A 25,457-nucleotide genomic window follows, 5' to 3' on the forward strand; every position below is an offset into this window, starting at 1 on the left:
ATCTGTGTTTATCATTTGAATTTTTGTGTTGCATTCTACAAGTAATTTGTAAAAATTTTCGAGTAACACCAATGGTTAAGAGTTCTAATACCAGTAGTAATGGAAAAGTACTAAAAATGGAATAGAAACTTTGTTTTCTCTGGGGATTAAAGATACCAGGGGAGGAAAACATTTATTTAAATGCATTAAGCAGACCTTTTTCCATTAGCCTCTGGTTAAGTTCTAAAGTGCCTGCTGAAACGTGCATGGATTCCCTCCTCCTCTTTCCTTGTTACAGTGCTGGTGTGGAGACTCATGGAGCTTTTGATTAGTGTAAGATAAGATCCATAATACTTGTCTTAGGTGGCTGGTTCTGCCACTCACTTCTCACCTCTGTGAGTACAGTGTGTAAAATCTACTTCCCGCTTTTACAGCATCAGGTATTAGAAGCTTGGTTCAGTGTACTTTTTGTTTCTACACCTCCCAAAACAAAGCCCAAATCCTTTAGCTGTTTCATTGGGTATTTTATTAGCAGTTACTATTTCTTTAGCAGTGAAAAATGAAATAGTTACTTGGTCACTTAGCATGTAGGTGGGGTATATTTCAGGGATTTGTTGCTTTAGGTCCTGTTTGTACTAATGACAACTGTGACGCTTGGGACAGGGGACGGCTCCTGAGAGCACTGAGTCCATGCTTGGTTTATCTAGGTAAAGGCTACAGCAATGAGAGAAGGCCTAGAAAGTCAGTACTACTTTTCTCTTTTTACTATCTGTGTGAGTAGGGTACACGTGCCACGGCGGAACGTGGAACTTCGAAGGCAGCTTCGGAGTTTCTTCCCAGCTTTATATGCGCTCTGAGGCTCAGGCTCAGGTCGTCAAGCTTGCCACAAGCACTTTTATCCACAACTATCTTGCCGCCCTTGATTACTTCTAAACCACATTTGGTATTCTTAGCTTAGGTTTAGCTGAAATAGATTTTAGAACATGTCAAAATTGATAAAGAATTGTAACTTTTCCTATTCTAAAATGTTTTGTTTTTAAACTTACAAAGCAGTGTTAAACAGTCCTTTTAAAGAAAATTTAGATTACACTTTTTATTTTGTATGTTACTGTGTATGTCCTTGGCCGTACAAGTGCCATGGCACACATGTGGAGGTCAAGGGACAGCTGTGGCGTCCGCTCTTGCCTCCTAGCAGATGGGTCCTGGGATTCAAATCTAGGTTGTTAGGCCTGGTGGCAAGCACCTTTACTTTGGCTCAGAATAGGCTTTTCGTAAATTGGAACCTAACGCTTAACTTTCTGGTTTTAAACTATAGGAAGAAAATTATACTTAAGTTTTAAATGAATAATGTATTTGAAGTTTGTAATAACTTGTAGCTTAGAAATGTGTAGAAGTAATTCAATCTTATGTCTTTTCTTTAAAACAGCAATAGTTAAGGAATATATATTGATCACTTATATAATGCAAATGTTAGAACCCTTGTGGTATTTAGAAGGTAGGGAATTTTGGAGGTGGTAGGTAAAAGAATGAATACTGAACAGGTGAAGAATTGGGAGCAGTTCCTGGCACATTTCTTTTGGAATCAGGAACACATGTATTTCTATTACTATTGTCATGTAATTTGAGATACAAGTTTTAATGAAAGCTATTTGACTTTGAAATCCAGTCCTATTAATAAGGCTAAAAGGTGGATTCTTTTTTCCTCTTAGTAGCTCACACATATGCTTGTAATCTAGACCTTTAATAAGTGAAGTCACTATGTGCCAACTCCTTTTCTCTAGGAGAATATCCTTTCTTTTTTTAAGATTTATTTATTTAGCATACAATGTTCTGTCTGCACGCCAGAAGAGGGCACCAGCTCTTATGATAGATGGTTGTGAGCTACCATGTGGTTGCTGGGAATTGAACTCAGGACCTCTGGAAGAGCAGCCAGTACTCTTAACCTCTGAGCCATCTCTCCAGCCCCGAGAATATCTTTTTAATAATGAGACCCGTAAGCATTTTAGCTTTAAATGTAAGTAGATAAAAATCTGTAACATCACTGAATATGACATTTTCTAACTTAAAATTACTTTTTTCTCGCACCCAAGTATTGCCATTTTCCTTTGTGTTTCTGTAGAGGAACCACGTTAGTTGTTTTGAAAGATTTGACAATGATTTAGGAAAGAGCACTTGAAAGAACAACATAAAATCAGTGTTAACCTTTGTAGTGGCAGTTTCCAGTGTAGTTAAAGTCCACTGTCATTATGGTTTTAAGTTAATGTTTACTTTGCCTATTTATTGTAATATATTCTGAATATAAACTGTGTGTCACTCTTAACACACCTGTGTTTTTATTAAAAAGCTCATATTAATGTTTTCTAGGTTCAGCATGTACATTTGTGAAGTGAGAAGTATTTGTCCCTTTTTTTGTTTTGTTTTATTTGAAAATTGAATGGTAGCCAGACATGGTGGTACGGACCTGTAACACTTGAGAGGCTGAGACAGAAAGATCACGAGTTCAAGGCTAGCCTTAGGGAAAACTCCTGTCTTGAGGGGAAAAAAAAAAAAAAAAAAGAGATGATGATGCATAAGTAGAAAATGTTTATAGCTGGGTGTGGCAGCTCATGTATATATTCCTCCTACTCAGTACTGGGAGACTGAGGCAAGAGGATTGCTGAGAGTTCAAGGCCAGCTTGCTCTGTGTAGTTAGCTCGAGGACAGCTGGGCTTAAAAAAAAGAAAGACAGAGGAAAGGTTATATAAAGATACAGTATGTTAGAAGACCCTTAATTTGGACTAACAGCTTAACGTAGAACATAGGCTGCTGAGGTGGTGTCTATCATTATTTTTACTGTTCTTGAATGTTTTGTCATAGATACAAGAGGGAATTTTGTTCTCTGTATTGTGTCCAGACTTACCAATGATAGATTTTGATGCTCCACTCTCCGAAAGTTAACTTGGAGTGACTAATAGATTTAGTGGGAAATTTGGGGCTACGTAATTAACAAGGAGCAATACTTCTGACTGATCTGCCATTTACAATATAAATCTTCACATTTTCCTCTGATGCTGAATGATCATGTGAGTCATTGAGATGAGCTCTAGTCTGATAGTTAACACATTTCCTCGTTAGACTTGGAGGCAGCAGCTTCTTTGATATCATCACTCAGTTTTGTGGTTGAGTCATAGATTAGAGTGCTGATGGTCATGAAATGTTTTGAGTTTAATTGTTAACTGGCTAGGCTTTTTTTTTTTTTTTTCCTCCTCTCTTCAGGTTAAATGATTAGAGGAATTAGGACAAAGTAATAAGTGAGCCAGTTTAGAAATAGCCATCATATGGTATGTTTAATGTTTTCCAGGTTATACAAGCAAAAAAACTTTTTAATACAGAAAAAAAAGTCATTATGTTTATTATACCATTGGGATATTTTATATTGTGGAAAATAATTTTTAGGCAGTTTTGTAGAGCTCTTAGGCATTTTAATCTTGAATATCTTAACCTTTAATCTAGCATATCTTTGGAACTTGATACTTTGGTGTTTAAAGATGTATAAACACTAAGCATAGTGACACACGTTTGTTATCGCAGCACTCAGGAGGTAGAGACAGGGTTACTGAAGTATCAGGCCAGCCTGGGCTAACTAGTGTGTTCCAGGCCATCCAGGCTAAATAGACTCAAAATCAAAAATTAAACAAACAGGAAAACCAACCACACACACACACACACATACAACACACATTCGAGAGATCAGAAGATTGCAGCTCTGCATTCTGAGGTAAACGGGAGAGCTGTGGATATAGACATTGATCTGTCATGTTTTAGGTGTCCACTAACTTTCTACTTGATCTCTTCTTTAGAAGAGGAAGATGGAGTGTGGGAGAATGGCCTTTCCTATGAATGCCGCACTTTGCTTTTCAAAGCAGTTCACAATCTCTTGGAGCGTTGTCTAATGAACCGAAACTTTGTGCGAATTGGCAAGTGGTTTGTGAAGCCGTATGAGAAAGATGAAAAACCTATAAATAAAAGGTGAGCCGTCTTACTTACCTCTTTTGATTATTGATGTTTGTTAATTTTATGAGCTGTATACTAGTTAATTATCTTAAATACATGTTCAGAAGTTAATGTTGGCAAAGTGCTAGAAGTAGTTCACTTTCTTCAACTACTTTCTTCTCCCTTTATGCATTTTAAGAATTTTCTTGCGTTGAATAAGCTGTTTCTTTGTTGTTTGAGCAGTGTCTCACTGTGTGGCCAGGATTGGCCTAGAACTTGGTTTGTAGGCTAGACTGATCTTGAACTCATGATCTTTGATTGTGTTTTGTGTAGAGTAGACCCTTAATCATTCCTCAGCTAACTTTTAAGGATTTGTTTTTATTTTATGTGGTTGTGTGAATATTTGCCATGTATGTATAGCATGTGAGTGTTTGCCGCCTGAGGAGGCCAGAAGAGGGTTCTGGGGGATAAAGATGACTAAGCTGCTGTGTTGAAGGTGGGGACGGAGTCCAGGTCCTCTGCAAGAGCAGCCAGCTGCTCTTAACTCCTGAGCCACCTCTAGCCCCCAGATTGCCCAATCTTAAGTTGCTAAAGTTGCTGTTTGTGTTCTTCTGCATAAGATGTGTTTAATTTTAGGAGATTTAATTTTCTTGAGTTTGAATTAGATTTGTGACATTGAATCTAGATTCAGTGAGAGACTGTTTCAAGGGAATAAGATGGAGAATGGGAGAGAAGACACCTGGTGTTCTCCTCTGATCTCTGTGCTTGCTTTATACCACACACACACACACACACCACCTCACTGTGTCACTGTCTATGTTTTCTGTCTTGTGTCTCTGGGTCTGTCTCCCCATCCCCTTTGTGGTTAATGGGGATCAAACCCAGCCCTCATATATGGCAGGCAAATGTTCTCTATACTGCATTGTAGCTAGCATTTTCTTGTGTCTTTATTTTGAGACTGCCTTTCTAAGTTGTCCAGGTTGGCCTCAAACTTGCAGTCTTCCTGTGTCAGCCTCTGAAGTAATTGGAATAGCGGCATAAATACTATATAGTAAGTCTAGGGGAGATAATAATTTTCTAGTATTCTGGATGTAGTTAATTTGTTAGTGGTTTCCAGGGACTGAAAGACAAATGGAGTCACCTTCTAGTGATGCAGCAAGTATAGGTCTAAAGGACGCTTAAATTTATGAGGATGATTAGCCATTTGAAACAAATTAGTCCTCACATAATTAGATAAAAGGATGTCTAGTATTTTTATCTTAAATAGTTGAGGCATTGTTCTGCAGTACATGGTCTTGTGTTGGTCACTAAGTTTGCTAATAAGAGTATAAACAAATAGGATGCTATAAGAACCAGTAACTTTCCACACTTGTGACACTTGAGAGTTTATCTGAGTAAGACTGTCTTGAAGTAGAACATTATTGAGTTTTGTGTTTGGTTAACTTTTTGTTATGTTGAATCTATTATGGCCATTTTGCTGAGTGGGCAGTTAAGTTTTTACATTTGACTCGGGCAGCAGAGGCAGGTGGATCTATGAGTTCAGGGCCAGCCTGGTCTGCAGTGTTACACAGGGAAACTCTGTCTTGAAAACAAACAAACAAAAACAACATAAAAAAAAAAAACATGTTAAAACTTTCATTCATTCATTTTTTGAGCCATGTTCCTGGTTCAGTTGATCTTTCTACCTTGCCTTTCTATTAGTTGGTGTTATAACCAGGTCCCACTGTATTAGCCTACCTAACTTTTTAATATTATTACTTTATGCATTTATTCATTTGTGTGTATATGTGTGTGAGTGTTGGCCTTCATGTGTAACATGGAACATCCCTGAAAGTCAGTGAACATCTTTTGGAAGTTTGTTACCTTCTGTTACATGTGGCCCCTGGGAGCAGAATTCATTGTCAGATTTGATGGTGAGTGTTTTTAGCCACTGAGTCAGCCAGTCTCCTTGGCCCCTGACTTAGCCAGTTTTAAATGCTCCTGGGAAGATATACAGGGTAGAATGACACTGGTCTACACCTCTTGTCTGAGACAGCTCAGAGTACATTAACACAGATTTTCTAAGTAGAGATGAGACCACAGACAGTCGAATGACGTTTGTAGCCCAGACTGGCCTGGAATGTAACCTAGACCGATCTAGAGTTTGTGGATCCTTGTGCCTCAGTGTCCAGAATGTTGGGTTTACAGTCAGGATACACTACATCTGGCTAAGATTTGATTTTAATATATACTATAATCTTATCTTTTACCTTCAGTTACAGATAGATACGTTTTTATGAAACAAATATTGCTAATTTGGTAAGTCTATTGACATCTTTATTCTATATATGATGGTTATCTTTAGCCCCAGTTTTAAAAGGCAACGGTGATTATTTTAAAAACATGCACACATGAGCGTGGTGCATATGTGAGCGCACACACAGACACATGTATAAATACAGGATAAAATAAATGCTTGCTAGATATAACAGAAAGGAGATAGGATCAAACCTGTGGTTCAGTGTCCTAGGGAAGAACCTGATCCACAAAGATTAAGGTGTTCTTGGTTTTGTTTTTCAGGGAAGGAGAGGAATACCTCAAGCATTTGTGGTAAATTATTGAAATTAGAATATTAAATTGAACATGGTAGCACCTATCTGTAATTATAGCACATCAGAGGCTAAAGCTGGGAGTTCAAGATCAGCCTAGACTGCATAGTGTAACTCCCCTTAACCCTAAAAAAAAAAAAAAAAAACAAAAAAACCAAAAAACAATAAAACAAAACAAAACAAAACCAAAAAACAGTAGGATAAAATATTGAAATTCAGTGCCTTTTCCCCCTTACATATGTTTTAAGCCTATACTCTTTAATATGGTAGCCACTAGCTGCTTGCTGCTATTTAAATCCAGTAATTGAAATTAAAATAAAAAAATGACTTTTTCAGTTTTGTAAGCTACATTTTTAAATGCTTGGTCTGTATAAGAGATGGGGCATTCCTATCATGGTAGAAAGTTCTTTTGAATGGTGTTGCCTTAATAATTAAAACAGTGCTTTAGGCAGTTGGTCAAGTTTTTTGTTTTGTTTTGTTTTGTTTTTAATCATAAGGTAAAAGAATATGCATTAAATTGTAGTATTAAAACTGTTCACTCCTAACTATAGGTTTTACTTTCTCTCTTGATCTCCAAAATTAATTAAAAATAAGCACCATGACATGTAAATCTCTGCTGAAAAGGAATGAGTAGCCGTTAGTAGGTTTTGGGTGCTCTTTGTTCTTTGGCTATCTTACCTCCTCTGAAAAATTCAAGGTACTAGATATTAGCTGGCTGCTGTGGCACATGCCTGTGATCCCAGGCACTCCAGGAGGCAGAGGCAGGCGGATCTCTTGAGTTCAAGGCCAGCCAGGTCTACAAAGGGAGTCCAGGACAGCCAAGGCTACATAGAGAAACCCTGTTTATTCAAAGAGTGTCGTAGTTAACGTAGCCCAGCCTGTCCTTAAACTAAAGATCCTTCTGCCTCAGCTTACCCATTGCTGGGTGTCTCTGCCTCCTGAGTCCTGGGATCACAAGTGTGTGCCACCGTGCCTCTCTGCTTTGTATCTTCTTGGGTAGCATTAAGAAATAAGACAGAGGAGCTGGAGAGATGGCTCAGAGGTTAAGAGCACTGGCTGCTCTTCCAGAGGTCCTGAGTTCAATTCCCAGCACCCACATGGTGGCTCACAACCATCTATAATGAGATCTGGTGCCCTCTACTGGCGTGCAGGTGTACATGCAGACAACATTGTATACATAACATTGTATAAATCTTAACAAAGAAAGAAAAGACAGAGCCATGTGCATGGTTTAAATTTCCTGTTACACTGTTAGCTGAGATCTGGGATGTGCTGGACAGACTTAGACATGTGAATGTGTTCACAGACATTATACAAAATTAAAACAAAGCCCAAAGCAGGTGGAACGAATTTTAATAATATTTTACTTTCAGTACACTTGAACTACATTTTATAGTGTAAATCTGCAAGAGGCATTACTGATAGAGCTTACATGTTCTTGTGTGAGGTCTGTGAAATCCAGTGTGTATTTTATCCTCAGAGCATATCTTAATTTGGGTTGGCCACAGTCCAAATGATTAAAATCACATCGTGATTGTCTAACAACTGGATTCTAGAACTCTAAACTTGTTGTTAGTGTTGTTTGCTTATATCTGGTGGTCTCTTCCTGGAACTAATCGTGTCCTAAGTTGTGAGTGTATGGTAGAGACCCAAAGGTACCCATATCAAGGTGTCCACTCTTTGCCAAGTTAGGCTTAGTTACTTCAGACTGTCCATTCCCCCGTCTAGAGTTTTTCTAAACTGGTTTGTTCTTACTAAGTCTGATCTTGCATGGTGGTCTAGTACCTGTACCCTGATATATTTTGTTTAGTGCTTGAACCATTAGGATTTGTATAGCTTTTAACATTTTTATATTTTCCAGGAATATTTTGAGAAAAGTTAAGTCCTAAGATTTCTCTTTTCACTGATTGCCCCCCCCCCCCGCCATTTTCTACTATAATTCTTAATACTGGCTCAAACAAATCTTTTTTTGAGAATTGTTTTTAGATGCTAATGAGATCTTTTTTTTGAGATTTTTTTTTTGAAGTGAGGAAGAAAGGACATTGCCTAAGTAGGACTGTATGTGAATGCAAATCTTAACCCCACTATTTCTCTAATTCTACAAGGAGTGAAACGTAAATCACAGAGCAGTTCAGGAACGCCTTTCTACAAGGCTACATGGACTAAGGATTGGAGCTGATTGCTAGAACATGAGAAACAAGAGAACTTGTAAACCCGATTAGGCACTCATACACTCATTTCTTTTTAAAAAGTAGTAGTAAATAGTAAAAGCAGAGTACTTCCAAAGAATAGCAGAAAGAAAGTATTAAAGATTTCAAACTTTAAACTATAGAATAATAGTATTATTTTTAAGGATTATTTACTATATAATATTCAGTAATGTTTACTAAATATGTAAAAGTAATAGAAGAGTTTTAGATACATTCTTTAGGATTTTAGTATAGATCCTTCTTTCATTGAGCTTTATTAAGGATGTCTGACATTGCTGATTAATGGTGTCTTGCAAAGTTGTCTGAATGTGGAAATGATCTCGAGAATGTCCAGAATTGCTGACAGTAGGGCTGGGCTGTAGTTAGCATTCTTGCCTAACAGCGCAAAGCCCCTGCCTCAGTCTGCAGCAGGAGGACCAGAAGTTGATGGTTGCCTACAGAGTGAGTTTGAGGCCAGCCTTGCTGCATGAGATCCTGTACCCAGTCAGTCAGCCAGTCAGTCATTCTAATTAGTACTGTTGCTGATGTCTTAACCTGAGCCTGTGACGTAGGGTAACCTTAATGAATAAATTTGAAAGCCATTAGCTGGGCATAGTGGCCTTTCCCAGTCCTTGGGAAGCAGAGAAAGGTGGAGCTCTGTGAGTTTGAGGCCTGTTTGGTCTACAGAGTGAGTTCCAGGACAGCCAGGGCTATTATAAAGTGAGACTCTGCCTTAAAAACAAAACAAAAAACAAATAAATTAAAAATGAGAAGATAAAAATAAAAAAGGAAACTTGAATTTATGGAATAAAAGTAATCTGGGAATTAAGATAACTAGGCTTAAAGTAGTATAAAATACATGTAACAAAGTTAATCATTTTTGCTGTTTTTCAGTATTTAACTGCTTTAAGGAAATTGACAGTCTGGTGCATCTGTCATTACTATCAGTCTAGAACTTGTTCATTATCCCAGACTGAAATTTATCCATAAAATAGTAATTTCTTTTTCTCCTACTCTTGGTTCACGGCAGCCAACTTTTCTATTTTCTCTGAGTGTTGTAGGTACCTCATATAAGTGAAACTGTATAACATTTGTTATTTTGTGTCTGAGTTATTTCAGACATCTCTTGGCATCTCTTCAAGTTTTGTCTGCATTGTAAATGCATGTGAGAGATTTTCTTTCTTTTTTTCTTTAAGACTAAATAAAAACCATTATGTAGGTAGAGTCTGTTTGTGAACTCACTCACTGACTGACACCTGAGTCATTTCTGCCTTGTGACCACTTGTTATAAACACCAGCATGCGACTATTTCCTCAGGTCCCTGCTTTTGATTCCTGTGGTTACATACTCAGAAGTGAACTTTTTCTGCATTGTATGACAATTTCATGTTTAATTATCTGAAAAATTGCCATACTATTTTTATTATGGCTGTAGTGTTTTGCATTTTCATTGGCAATGTAAGAGTTTCAGTCTCATTGCACCCTTAACAACGCTTGTTATTTACTGGTTGTCAAATAATCACTTGTGTTGGTGTGAAGTGGCATCTTACTATGTTTCTGATTTGTATTTCCTTAATTACTATGGCTATTGAGCATAATTTTTTATTGACTGCTTATATATTGTCTCTGGGAAAATACCCAACTCTGCCCATTTTTAATTGTTAGGATGACTGTTTTTCTTTTTTCTTTTTTCTTTTTTCTTTTTAAGTCAGCACTTCCTTTGACTTATTTGATGTATACATGTGTGTTATGTGTGAGAATCAATAGATCAATCTTAGAGATCAAAGCCAGGGTTTCACATGTGCTAGATTACTGCTGTACCACTGAACTACTTCCCCAGCTCTAATTTTATGATTTAAAAAAGGTTATAGTTTGGTGTGGTGGCATACACCTTGAACCCCAACACTCTGGAGGCAGAAGCAAGGTGAATCTCTGAGTTTGAGGCCAGCCTGGTCAACATAGTGAGTTGCAAGTCAGCCAGGGCTACATAGGGAAACCCTGTCAAAAAACAAAAACAAAAACAAAAAACCAAGTCTAATAACCCTCTTTGGGTCTCAAATTCTTTTTTTTAAATAAATTTTTATTTTTATATTAATTACTGTTTATTCACTTTGTATCCCAGTTGTAGTCCCTTCTCTTATCCCCCTCCCAATCCTACCCTCCTTCCCTCATCTCCTCCTATGCCCCTGGGTCTCAAATTCTCTAGCTTCCTAATATAAATGATAAAAACAGATCATTTACTTTCTAGTACTACACATGCATGCACACACATGTATGTGTTTATTAATTAAACCCACTGCAGCAAGCTGGATATGGAGGCATATGCCTGTTAGCCTGTATATAATCTTGGTACTTTAGAAGTGGAAGCAGAAGACCTCAACTTTGAGGCAAGCCTACACACACAACAAGGTGAGTGCCAGTCCGAGTATATAAGGAGACCTGACAGACACAGGCCAGCAAACAGAAAACTTGCTTGTTTTTTTTGAGATACATGTCTTACTGTATACCCTGGCTGCCTTTTTATTTCTCTGCTTCCTTCTCCCAAGTATTGGGATGACTAGCCCTAGAGAAGCTAACTTTGATCTTGAGTATGTCCTCCTTCTCCTCCTCCTCCTCCTCCTCCTCCTCCTCCTCCTCCTCCTCGTCCTCCTCCTCCTCCTTTTCCTCCTTCTCCTCCTCTTCCTCTTCTTGTTTTTTGGTTGTTTTAGAAAATAATCTTTTAGGGGCCTATGAGGTAGTTCAGCAGGTAAAGGTACTTGGCCACCAAGCTTGTTGACCTGAGTTTGGTCCCCAGAATTGACATGGTGGAAAGAAAGAACTGATACCTGCACGTTGTTCTTTGACTTCCAAAGTGTACACACACACACACACACACACACACACACTCACTCACTCACTATGTAAAACAAAACAAAACAAAGCAAACCCTTTTATTTAATTATAACATATAGTTGAGGAATGTTTCTATAACACAGTTGTTGAGGCTTTATTTTTGGATCTTGTCTTATTGGTAAATAGTATAAGCCTCTAGAAAACAAACATTAGTCTTTACTATCCTTTAGAGTGGCTAACAGTATAATGCTTGACTTGTCATTACAGTTAAAGACATTTGTTCACTTAGTGCTAAGCATATCACCTCATGGGGTGATACTGTAAATGATAACATTTCTCTCTGAAAGAAAAGCCATTCTGAATTTAGTATGTTAAATACTAACCTAAAATTCTCTGTACTGTAATGTTCTGCGACTAGATTATTGCTTTCAATATAAGAATCTTAAAGATAGGAATCCTTTTTTAGAGCATTTTTTCCCCAATATCATACACAAACTTGTTTTATAAGTCATTTTGTATTACAGTATAATTAGTGTATATTGGGCATTTGCTAGCAGTATGGGAGGGATGATTTTCTTTGCTATAGACTGCTGGGATTAAGAGCGCCTGGTAAACAGGGTATTGCAGATAGACAGTAGGAATCAGAAACAGTGCTATATGCTTTGTACTTTAGAATATTAGCTTTTCATGGAGATTTCTTGGGGGCTAGTTTTCATTACTTTATTCCAGAAAGCCAAGTTTTGTTTTGCTTTTTTCTTGTAATTTAAAAGTTAAATGAGACCAGAGAAGAGACCAGAAGCAGATAAAGGCCCTTGCCATCAAGCCTGTTGACTTAAGATTGGTTTTAGAGACTAATGTGGAAGAAGAGAACGGATGCCTCCCAGTTGTCTTCTGACATGCTCACATACCACACAGAAACCAAATAAAGAAACTGTAGTTTAAAAAAGAAAGTTAAATGGCCAAATGCTCATTTGCTCTAGACTGTGGGGGAATTTGAAAGATGGCCTTCAAGCTTTTCCTTTTTCTTCTTTTCTTTGTCTTTGTCCCTCATCAGAGGGACTCTTTGCCCGCTGGGTGTCACACTTAGTGCCTCTGTTTATTTTGAAATATGATGTCACTATGTTTGCTGAGGCTGACTGTGGGGAAAACAGTAATTTTAAGTTTCCTAATTTAAGTTGTGTGGTGGTGGTGCACGCCTTAATCCTAGCATTTGGGAGGCAGAGGCAGGTGGCTCTCTGTGTTTGAGGCCTGTCTGGGTGAATTCCAGGACAGCTAGGGCTACACAGAGAAACCCTAGCTTAAAAACATACAAACAAACTTTCCTAATTTTCCTAATTTTTTTCCTAATTAATGGTTCTTTTTAGACATGGAACCATAAAATACAGTAGAAAGAAGTATTTGAGAGAACTTATTATTTAGAAGAGCCTTAGATATGAAAATGTGAAATTCAGGCCTCCAATTTTTTTTTTTTTAAAGTTAAAGAACTTGTGTCTGTTTTAGGTTATTGGTTATACTTGCAAATACTTTTTGGAAGTGTTTACTATATACATTGACTTATTTTTGCTATTCAATGGATTTTGGAGATGATTCAGTCATCAAAAGTGTGTACTGTTCCTTCCCATTACACATGTAAAAAGCCAGGTCTGACTGTGTGCCTGCCATTGGTACAGAGGCAGAGCCCAGAGGATCTGTGAGGTGTGCCGGCAGCCAGTCTAGCCAAATAGTGAGCTCCAGCTTCAGTGAGAGACCCTGCCTCAAAGAGAATGTGGAGAGCAATTGAAGAAGACAACTCATTTGACTTGTGTGGGCACACAGGAGCCCACGTACTGACTTGTGCTCAGGTGCACTCACACACACACAGTGTTAAGGAGTTACCAAGTACAGTTTTTAGAAAGGCAAGGAGGTGATGATTGGGACCAGTAGTGACATTTTAAACTGATGTTAAAGTTAAAATTCTTTTAGGTATTTATACGTTGGCAGGAATTTTGAGAGAGTAAACTGTGGAGACAAGCGTGAATAAAAGAGGTTTTGGTGGGTTAAGTGTCATGGTTTACAAAGTTGGCAAGGATCAGATTTAAAGGTTCTAAAGTGCTATGTTAATTCTTTTGGATTTAGTCCCGAACATTTTAGGAAACTGGTGAATGATTGTAGGCTTTGCAGTGACAGGATCACAATGAGTCTCTAGGAAGCTCCCCAGCAGCAGTGTGAAGCAAGGAGGTGTTGTGGGAGGTTCTGACGGTCACTCATTAAGGACATAGAATTGGATGTAGTGGCATACCCCTGCAGTCCCACCACTGAGGAAGCCATGGAAGACAAAACATTCAGAGTTGGAACCAGCCTTGGCTACAAATAGCAAGTTCTAGGGTTTCTCTGTGCAGTAGTCCTGGCTGTTCCGAAACTCAAGGCAAATCCTAGTCTCCTGCTGTGAAGCTGTCTCTTATCCCCAAACCTGGGATTAAAACAAAAACATATTCCCATTACATTTCTCTGTTTTGTTTTGTTTTTTTAAGAAACCAAAACCACACAGTTTTCACTATAGTATATAGTGTATATCAATGCGCCAGACTGCTTTGTGTCAAAGACTTATTGCAGACATAATATAGAGAAAAAAAAAATCCTCCACTAGAGGGTACATTCAAGGCCAACTGTGAGAAATAACTAAAACTATAAAATGTGTTTACACGATGGCGATGCTTCCTTTAGCAAAAACAGTCCTCCCCACACCCCCTTCCCCCCCCCAAAAAAAAAGAGCAACTGGAGGCAGTATAGATTCGTTAGTGGAATACTTAGAAGAAATTATTTGAACAAAATTCAAAAGAAGGTGACTTCAGAGGCTTTAAGAAAAAGAAAATAAAACCAAACAAAAACTGAAGGTGCAAAGGCTGGCCTGTTTAAGGAGCCAGTACTGGGAAAGCAGTGATGTGAAAGAAAAGAAACTCAAGTCTAGACCTCTAAGAGGCAATATGGGAGAAGTGATGGATCTTGAATGTAGGGTGATAGCTGTCACCATGGAGTACTCTGAACAACCGTGGTGATGATCTAAATTCGGTTCTCTGGGAATTAAAATTCTGTCTTCAGTACAGAGTTCTTTGTGTTATGGCATTCTTGTAACATCCTATACCTCCTTGGTGTCTGCCATAGCACTTAACATTACTGAGTTCATGGCCTAGTACCGTGCCATGCTACTTAGCATAAGATATTTGTTGAATAAAGGAATAGCATTTGCTGTCATTTAGTAGTTTCATGTATACTACAGATGGATGTGAATACAGCATGGTTTAATGCAGAGTTGTGTTAAGTGTGTGAGCATGTGTGTGTGTGGTTTTAATTATTTTTTTAAAGTATTTGAGGATAGACTTGTGCTTAGCATGTTCTTGATGCTACAGGTATCTCACTGTTGCTAAAAGATAGAAGATAGCAGCAGCGCTGCTGGATAACTTTAATAAAACCTAACGTTTAAATGAATACTGGCAATGAATATTTTGGAGGTGTGAACAACTGTGAGAGCTATTAAGTTTAGGCGGCTCAGTCTCTGTGTGGGTTCCCTAGTAAGGGGAGCAGGGGTTGTCTCTGACATGGACTCTTTTGCCAGCCCTTTGATCACTTCCTCCTAGTGGGGGTTCCTTGCCAGGCCACAGAAGAAGAGGATGCAGGCAGTCATAATGAGACTTGATATGCTGGGGTCAGATGGTAGGGGAGGAGGGCTCCCCTTTCTGAGGACTAGGGGAGGAGGATAGTGGGGAAGAGAGGGTGGGTGGGACCAGGAAGAGATGGGGGGAACCACAATAGGGATGTAAAGTAAATAAATTATGAATAACTAAATAAATGAAGTTAAAAAAAAGAAAAAATTTCTTTACATGTCTTGGCTTGATGACTATTTGAGGTTATCATAGTATTTGCCTATAATCTTCATACTTCCTCAGCCAATACTTATTCCAATGAAGTAATAAGCATTTTACTTAGAAGAAAAACAAGCTAATTTAACCCTTTTTCTCTATTAAAAACTATTAGTCCTGTAGAGATGTCTCGTGGTTAAGAGCACCAGCTGCTTCTCCAGAAGACCTGGGTTCAATTCTAGTTCAATTCCCAGTACTACATGACAGTTCACAGTTATCTGTTAACTCTAGATCCAGGGGATCAGATGCCCTCTTCTGGCCTCCAAGGGCACTGCATGCATGTGGTGTACAGACATAAATGCAGGCAAAACACCCATACACAGGAAATGAAAATAAATCTTAAAAACTTTATTGTTTAAATATTGTACCTTGGATTGGATCCTTAATCAGAAAAAAAGCTTAAGTGGTTAATCCAAATAATGATTAATCCAATTAATAATGAAATGCCACTGTTAGTACTTTGGACAAATGTAGCATAGCTATTGAAAATATTAATAAAATGGGAAGCTGGATGGCTATGGAAACCTCCTGTAATCTTTTATTTTTAATATAGTTTTAATTATTCTGACATATGTGTGATTACTTAAGAACAAAAACTAAAGTGAGCATGGTGCCGCACTGCGCTCAGAGCACTTGGGAGGCAGAGGGCCAAGATTTGGGGATTTGGGGCAGCCCAGGCCATCAAGACCTCTCTCAAGAACAGCAGGAATGACAACCACAAACCTAAACAAAACAAACTTACTAGGTGAGAGAGACGCAGTAATCATTAATGGGTAGACTTCGCAATTTCAGAAAAGTTTAAAGGAATATAAACAGAATCGAATGGTATAGTGAAAAAAAATTCATCTCAAATACTGCAGTCCCATTTCCATAAGAAGCCTGGTTTCATTTTTAGCTTCTTGTATAGTTCTTCTCATAGTTAATGCCTTAGCTCCAGAGATCATATACTTTGGTGCCTCAGTTTATAAACTTCAGGCATTGTTTACTGATTTCTTGCTAAAGACAAGATTTATTTTTATGTTAGCTGCTTTGACTTTGTATTGTATTTATTAGTGAAAAGTTTAAGCAGTCAAGTGCAGTAGTAAGAAAGGAGTAAAGAGCGGCGCAGAGCAGACCCTGTGGCATATGTGAGTGGTTGGTTGGAGTAACTCACACGCACACCAGCTTCTGTTGCTACTTTTGTAACTTCCATCTTTAAACAGCTGTTGATTCCTAATGTCTAGTGAGATTCTCATTTCTATCTTTTTACTTTTTAAAGTTTTTTTTTTAATTTTATTTTATTTCTTTGTGTATCCCTGGCTGTCCTGTAACTTGCTCCGTAGACTAGGCTGGCCTCTAACTCACAGAGATCCAACAGCCTCGGGCTCCCAAATGTTGAGGTTAAAGGTATGCGCCACCACCATCTTTTACTTTTTATTTCTCTTTTCTACTTTTAGTAGCTCTCTGGTATGACTCTTACTGGAGCTTAATTCTTTCTGTCTTGATTTGCCCTGAAAAAAAATTAAATAGGACTAGTACATGTATGTATATATGCGGTGTATATTTTATATTGGTTTTGAGTTAATGGTCGTATTTTAAGAAACTGGCTTTAAGATGGATGCTTAAGACAAATGTGTGGGGGGAAAAAGATTCTTAGTGTACACTGCCTCAATTCCTTTTCTGCCACTTGATTTTCTTACCTTTTGATTTAAAAATATATCTGTGTCCTTGAGAATGTATTTTCTAGGGCTAGATAAAATGTATAGGCCACCTCTCCCAGCTTACGGGCCTTAGCCCTGAGAATTTACTTTCTTCATTTGCTTTTGTGGTCATAAAATAATTGTGTATCTGGTTTACCTAACTTATTTTAACTGGTTTCTTAAAGCTGTTTGCATTATAAACAGTGTTGTGAAGAACACCTTTTATCTTTGTTCATTTCTAAAATTTTACCCTTTACAGATGATAAAGATTTCTGAGCTAAATCATTTATTTTTGTGGTGTAGCTTCTTAACAAAGCAAAGCAAAGCGTATTGAGCTGGTAATGTAGCTCAGTTAATAGAGTACTTAGCTTTCATGCATGATTCTTCATGTTGTCAGGATCCCAATCACAGAAACAAGGCATGGTGGCACATGCTTGTAATCCTAGCACTCAGGAGGTGGAGCTAGGATGATGAGAAGTTCAAGGCCATCCTCAGCTACCTAGTGAGTTCGAGGCTAGCCTGAGATATGTGAATTTCTGTCTCGAAATGAAACACTAAAAGAAAGTTATTTTATTTCTTGCTATTAATCATCACTAAAATACAACTTTTCCTTCTTTATCAGTGAACACTTGTCCTGCTCTTTCACCTTTTTCTTGCATGGAGACAGCAATGTTTGTACCAGTGTGGAAATTAACCAACATCAACCTGTATACCTTCTCAGTGAAGAGCATGTCACCCTTGCTCAACAGTCTAACAGCCCATTTCAAGGTAGATCATTTTTATTCCCACTTCAGTATTGGCAATTAAAACTTTCATGTTAATAATTATAGTCAATAATAAGTATAATTGGTGAACTTATTTAAAATATGTATGAATGAAAATATTAACAATTCTGTTTTTCTGTTAATAGCATATTATGTTATTGATTTTAAAAATCATTTCAAGGCTTTGTGTGTAAGCCATGTTTGTCATAGTTACCCAGGGGAATTTTTGATGTCATTTATATCATGAATTGTTGAATTCAAAAAAAGTTGTTTTGTAAGGTTGCTGAGTGCTTTTCTTAAGTACTGGAAGTATCTGCTCTAATTTTAAATGTAGTGTGTGTATGTTTCAAAATTTATGTGGCAGTACTTCATAAATATTTAGATTTATCCACATATTTTTCAAGTTGCTTTTCTTTAATGAGAGTCAGAATAAATTGATATGCAAATATTTCAGGTCCAGTTTGAAATGCTATATTTTTTTTAAATAGTTTCAAAATCTTAGCATTCTATTATATATTAACAATAATAAATTATGATAACTTGGCTTTCTTGGAGTGATCATAATGGAGTTTTGTGTATGTGTTAGACTTAGGTCATTGCAACACTGTTTATTATGATTTTTATTTGCTGTAAGTCTTTGCTTACTTTATCTGCTTTGGTTTTTAGTTATCTTAAGTCCATTTGGACTAAATGGCACCCTCACGGGACAGGCATTCAAGATGTCTGATTCAGCTACAAAAAAGTTAATTGGTGAATGGAAACAGTTTTATCCTATTTCATGTGGTTTGAAGGAGATGTCTGAAGAAAAACAGGAAGATATGGATTGGGAAGATGATTCTTTGGCTGCAGTAGAAGTTCTTGTTGGTATGGATTCTGATACTAGTCTGAAGGAGAGTAATCATATCCTGTATAGTCTTAGTTAGATTTTGCTAAATAACAAACAGCTCCACTGGCATTCAATACCAAACATTTCTTTCTTTCTTACTTACTCTGCACATTACATAAGGACTACAGATTGGCTGTCATGGAGCTACGTATCTTCTTATTGTACAATCTAGGTTAAAGAAGTACCCAGTATCTGGGACACGGTGTTCTTATGAAAACACAGGAATAATAGGGACCAAGCCTATCCTTGTATGTGTATTTAAAACTTCTGCTGGTACATTTGCTCACATTTAATTAGACAAGAATGGTTACATGGCCAAGCCATAGTTATTGGGATAGAGGAACATACTCTGTTGTCTACATGTTAGAAAAGGGGGGCAAAAGTAATTGTGAAGGAGCTAATATTTGGAGGCTACAAAACTTGACATTATGTATAGTGTTTGGATATTTAGTAAAACTTTTTTTTTTAAAGACAGGGGTTCTCTGTAGCCTTCCTAGACTTGCTTTGTATACCAGGCTGGCCTCGAACTCAGAGATCTGCCTGCCTGTGCCTCCCAGAGTGCTGGTATTACAGGTGTGTGCCACCATGCTCGACTCAGAAAATATTCCTAAATAACCTCTGGCTTTGGTGTGTTCTACTTAAGTCAGTTCTTTCCAGATTAGGCCTACTCTGTCTGTCTTCACATTCAAGGGTGCAGGTTAGCAGGGTGATCTGTCTGGGCAGGAAGTAGAAGAGACTGCACCGACTCCCTCCAAGCATATTTAACTCTGCTAGGATGTGCCACACAACCCGAGAGCGTGTAAGACGTGACAGGCATGGGCAATGTGTAATCGAGCAGATCCTTGGGATTTGTATCTGTGATACTGTACTTAATGCAGTCTAATGGTAATGTCACATGTAAGGTTTAGCTCATGGAAGTTTTGGAGTTTTCATTAGGTTTTTGAGACTCTTTTGCTCTGTAACTTAGATTGGCCTTGGACTCAAGACTCTCCTCCTCAGTCTCCCTAGTCCTGAAATTACAGATATATACCACCATTCCATATAGTTGTATGCTATTCCCATTATTCAGTTTCAGTAAATACATCATTTAGTATTGGAATAATTATGACAAAAACAGAGCACAAATGTCTGTTAGACTTTAAAATAGACAAGAAAACAAAATGGTCCATGATCTTTGAGTCCAGATTACCTTTATTAAACTTACAAATTAAAATTTATAATGTAATACACATTGGTCAGTTGTACCAACACAAGCATATTTTAAAAAACCCAAACAAACATTTACAGTAGAAAGCCTATAGTTTGATAAGTTAAAGAACTTGTTATACAAGTGTGAAGATACAAATTTGGATTTCAGAACCTGCATGAAAGCCAAGTACAGTGTTGCGCCTTCCTGTAACCCCAGTACTCCTATGGGAAGAAGGGAGGTTGAGATACTAGTAGACCTGAGAGCCTGTAGACTGTTAGCATGGCGTATACGGAAGCCATGGGAGTTTAAACTAGGTGGAAAGTGAAGACTGAACCTGAGTTTACCTCTGCCTGCCACACTCGCACTGTGGCATGTGCACAGCTACACTCAGAGACACATATATTGATAATATATCTTTAGTTAATAAATACAGTATTAGGTTAAATTTTTTTTGGTACAGTGCTTTTCAATGAAATTAATTCCATCACTGTCACATTGGCAGCTGATTTTTTTTTTTTTTTGTCCATTTTGTTTTCAGCGGGTGTCCGAATGATCTACCCAGCATGCTTTGTTCTAGTCCCTCAGTCAGACATTCCTACTCCTAGCTCTGTGGGATCCTCTCACTGTTCAGCTTCGTGCTTGGGTGTCCATCAAGTGCCTGCTTCCACAAGAGACCCTGCTATGTCTTCAGTTACTCTAACCCCGCCCACATCTCCTGAGGAAGTCCAGACAGGTATTGTGCTGCTTCACCAGTCAGCTCTTCGTACATAGCTGTTCTTTCTGAGTATCAGTACTTAGTGATTTTTATTTTGAAATTATTTAAAACTTACTGGAAAATTGCAAGTATATTACAAAGAATTCATTATCTAAATTTACACTTAATTTGCTTTTTCACCCTCTATGTATGTGTACATTGATTATAAATTGGTATTTTTCTGACCCTCTTGAGAAAAAAAACTGCAGACTTGGTACCTTATAATTCCCACATATTCATTGCATTTTCAGAATTAAGACCACTCTCGTGTGTGTGTGTGTGTGTGTGTGTGTGTGTGTGTGTGTATACACACATATACATATACATAAATGCATACATACATGAGAATGAATTGAACCGAGGACTTCACACTAAGTTGGTACTCTACTGCTGAGCTGTACCAGTAACCTGCTTTTAATCCTTGAAGTCATGATGTCAGCATTGGCATGCTACCATCCAATTTATATACCCTATTCAAAATCTTTGCTCTCTTCATTTAAAGAATATATATATATATATATTTTTTTTACCTCAGAATGTCACTAGACTTACCAAATAGAGCAAAGCATATGACAAATTAATAAAAACTCCCGCATGTTACTTTTAGTTTGTTTTTACATTTCTGTAACTTCCTAAATATTTGTTTGTTTGTTTGTTTCCAGTTGATCCTCAGTCTGCCCAGAAGTGGGTCAAATTTTCTTCAGTATCTGATGGCTTCAGCACTGACAGCACTAGCCATCATGGGGGGAAAATACCCAGAAAATTAGCAAATCACGTGGTGGATAGAGTCTGGCAAGAATGCAACATGAACAGATTACAGAACAAGTATGTATCTTTATTTTTATTGTTTGTTTGATTATTTATTTTTCAGGGTCTCACTGGGTAGCCTTGGCTAGCCTGGAAGCCAGTACATAGACCAAGCTGGCCTTCAACTCACAGAGCTCCATCCCAAGTACTGAGATTAAAGACATGTAACACTATCCCAGTTGTATCTTTATTTTGACATTTAAAACTTGTATGCTGGTTAATTATGAGTGGAATAAAAACTGAAAAAAATTAATTTAAAAAAATAAAAGATTAAGCCAGGCGGTGGTGGCACACATCTTTAATCCCTGTAGTCTAGAGGCAGAGGCAGGCAGATATCTGAGTTGTAGGCCAGTATGGTCCTACTGAATGAGTTCAGGACAGCCAGGGCTTTAACTTTGTTTTACCACCCCCCCCAAAAAAAAAAAAGAAAAAAAGACCAAAATCATCTCCAATAGAAATTTTATATATCCTAAGTAATTTGCGATTTTAAACTTCAGGAGAAAGTATTCTGCTACATCCAGTGGCCTCTGTGAAGAAGAGACAGCTGATAAAATGGTATGCTGGGACTTTGTTGAAGCCACACAAAGAACAAGTTGCAGTTGTTTGAGGTACGTTTCTTTCCAGTTGCTGGTGATCATGTGTGTGTGTGTGTATTACAGATATGATACTAATACTTTGTTTGGGGTAGCTTATGCAAGTATCATGATTTTTTTTCCAAGAAAAAATGTGAGAAAACATAGCAATTTAAAGCTAGAAGTACATAAAATTTTACGGCTTCCTCCCCCCCCCTTACTTACCACATAAGGGACTGGGGAAGATTTTCTTAATAGCCAAATAAATAAAAAATGTTATTGTGTCCTGGTATGTATGGGAACTGTAGGCACACTTTTAGTGGTTGTTGTGAGACACTCTAACTGTGCTGCTTGCTCTGGCTGCCACTGAACTTGAGATGTCTTGCCTCAGTATTCAGAGTGCTGGGTTAATCACCATGCATCACCATACATGGCTCACACATCTCTGGAGGGACATATTCCTTAATTGCATTACACGTGGGAAAGTTTTCTAGGGGTTTTTATAGAAGAGAAATTTTTCACAATTTTTTAAAAAAATACGAAATACAGTGTTGAGTTTGTGGAGCAAGTTCTTATCCTTAGACAGCTATTGGTGAGTTACTGCAGTAAGGTCATGAAACAATGAGTTTACAGGAGACATGACAAAAATATCAGCTTTTTTTTCTTTCTTTTTCTTTTTTTGTTTTTGGAGACAGGGTTTCTTAGTGTAGACTTGGTTGTCCTGGAGATTCTTTGTAGTCCTGGTTGGACTCAAACTCACAAAGATCTGCCTGCCTCTGTGCCTCCCTGAGTGTTGGGATTACAGGCATCCTCCACTGCGCCCTGCAAAATATCAACTTTTTAATTAGTTGCATTATTGTGACAGCAGAATGGAGTAACCTTGGTTCTTTGGGCAGTGGCATTCATTTTCTATTTTGAGGGCTTTTGATGAGATTGGGGTGTGTGTGCTGAAACAGGGTCTCTGTATGTAGTCCTGGCTATCCTTTAACTGACTTGCTTTGTACACCAGGCTGACCTTGAATTCACAGAGATCCACCTTTCTCCGCCTCCCTTCAAGTCCTGGGATTAAAGGTGTATGTCACCTTGATTAAAGTCAGCTGCAGTGTGGAAGTTAAAGCCACATTAGTAAAACTCATTCAACTAGTCATTGAAATCATGCTTTACTTAATATGATTTTATAACATCAACTATGGGTCATTTGGAAGACAGTGGTATAATGGAAGTTTTGGCTTCTTTAAAAACTCAGTTATGTTTTGTAAATATGTTTTTGTTTTTTTTTTTTTTTAATTGCAAGTGTGGGCTTTCAGTTTGAACTTTGGTTTGTCCACAGCCGATAATTGCCTCCTGTGGGGTGTGGTCTTTGCCAGCTGGTATCGGCCTGCCTAGTGTAGCATAGAGAGGGGCGTGGTCTCTGAGGGATATAAATATGAGAGCCCAGAAAGAGAAGGTGTGCTAGTTTGGAGAGACATGGAGGGACACTTTGTAGTGCTGCAGTATGGGGGAGAAAGATGGAGGAGACTGCTTGCTGTGTTTGCTGTTGATGGAGAGTGCTATGGCCCCGAAAGAACCCTTCGGCCCTAAACAGCTGGGAGAAGTAAAATAGAGTTTAAAAATGAGCGCAACACAGTGGTTTACTGGGTTATGCAAATTTGAATGTTGACACATTTTGTTAAATGTAATTTCAAAAATGCAATTATGTCATCAGTGACCTAATACAACTTTTTAAAAGTTTAAGTCTTACTCAAAAGCTCAAATTTATCAATTGTTCTTTATTAAAATGGCAAGCTCACTGTGTTTTAAAGAACCTTATTAAGCAATTCTACCAAATAATAAAAAATGGATAATTATCGTTTATCAGTCATTATTTTCCTTTTTTCCCATGTGATAAGATTTTGCCATATAGCCACAGGTTACTCTGAATCTCCTGAATCTAGTGGCTGGTCCTACACTCATGGTTATTCTGCCTTAGTCTCCCAAGTTCTGGCTTGTGGTATTCAATGCTACATTCAACTCAGTGATTTGTTTGTCTAATAAAAATGTTATTTCATGAAAAATAAAAAGGCTAGTTTAGCTTTAATCTCAGGCAGCAATCTGAGTGATTGCATCTGTCTCTTCAGTCAGCGCAAGTCTATAAAGCTGTGGAAGTTTACTAAAAATGTAATGTTTTTTTACTGGTTTTAGTGGAAAAGACAATAAAACTGACTTTGAAACTGGCTTTAAAAGTGTTCTAAGTGACAGAGTGCTTATTTACCTGTCACACTAGCACTGTTGGCCCTCCCTCCAAGGGTTTTGTCCTATCAGCATAATGGAAAAGGCAGATAATGTGCTGTTGGGAAAATAGTTTTTAACTGACTGTGATGCCACACATCTGTAATCCCATCAGTTGGCAACCTGAGGCAGGAGAGCCTGTCTCAAAAAATATTTTAGGGGCTGGAGAGATGGCTCAGTGGTTAAGTGCACTGTCTGCTCTTCCAAAGGACCTGGGTTCAATTCTCAGCACCCACATGGCAGCTCACAACTGTCTGTAATGCCAATTTCAAGGGATCTGATCTGGTACCTTCACACTAAATACACATAAAAGAAAAATTTAAAAAAATATTTTAATAGGTTTTAGCCCCTGCAACAAGTATTTGAGTAACTGATAAATGAATGATATTGTCATTATTTTTACTTTGTTTTTGTTTTTATTTTTTTCTGTGTTACTGTTAAGTATTTTCTTTTGATGAGGCTGCCTTAGAAGTTTGGCGTCCGGTTTTTATCCTTGAGTCCTATGTTAGGGTAGTATGTGTTATTAATCTCTGAGCCCTTTCTCCAGCATCTAGGCTAGAGCCACATACAGGGCATTTTTATCATTGTAGTAGAAATTTTTCTTAGAGCCTTAATTAGATTCAGCATTTTTGGCAAGGATACTTCATAGAAGATTGTTTTGTAATATGTAACATTAGAAGAGGCACAGGGTCTCGTTACTCCTCTTCTAAGAATGTTTGAGTTTTTTTTGCTCCCTGGGAGGTCCAGCATGGCATGTAGACAGTTCTAAGACAGCCAGGGCTACATATCTCACAAAAAAAAAAAAAAAGTTTTGTTTGATTACAAGTTGATACTTTGACTTAAAGATTTATTTTTATTACTTTTAATTATGAGTCTGAGTATGGGTATGTGCCCATCAGTGCGAGTGCCTGAAGAGGCCAGAGGCATAGGATTATTCTCTGGGGCTAGAAGAGTTACAGGCAGTTGTGAGCCTCCTAAGTGTAGATGCTGGGAATCAAACTAGGGTCCATTGCAAGACTTGAAGGACTATCAGCCACTGAGCTGTCTCTCTAGCCTGAGATCTTTGATTGCTTTTCTTGCCTT

At 37.8% G+C, this 25,457-nt stretch overlaps 1 protein-coding gene across 1 annotated transcript in view; it reads left to right on the plus strand.

Moving 5' to 3' along the window:
• Positions 1–25,457, plus strand: part of Med13 (mediator complex subunit 13) — a 94,124-nt gene that overhangs the window by 8,597 nt on the left and 60,070 nt on the right. Inside the window, exons 3-8 of the mRNA XM_021645849.2 lie at positions 3,819–3,987; positions 17,757–17,902; positions 18,565–18,762; positions 20,512–20,706; positions 21,390–21,552; positions 22,032–22,142. Of these exons, the coding sequence (XP_021501524.1) occupies positions 3,819–3,987; positions 17,757–17,902; positions 18,565–18,762; positions 20,512–20,706; positions 21,390–21,552; positions 22,032–22,142 (982 nt within the window). The remainder of the gene's footprint in view (positions 1–3,818; positions 3,988–17,756; positions 17,903–18,564; positions 18,763–20,511; positions 20,707–21,389; positions 21,553–22,031; positions 22,143–25,457) is intronic.

This window comes from Meriones unguiculatus, chromosome 7 (genome assembly GCF_030254825.1).
Source record: "Meriones unguiculatus strain TT.TT164.6M chromosome 7, Bangor_MerUng_6.1, whole genome shotgun sequence".
Lineage (NCBI taxonomy): Eukaryota > Metazoa > Chordata > Mammalia > Rodentia > Muridae > Meriones > Meriones unguiculatus.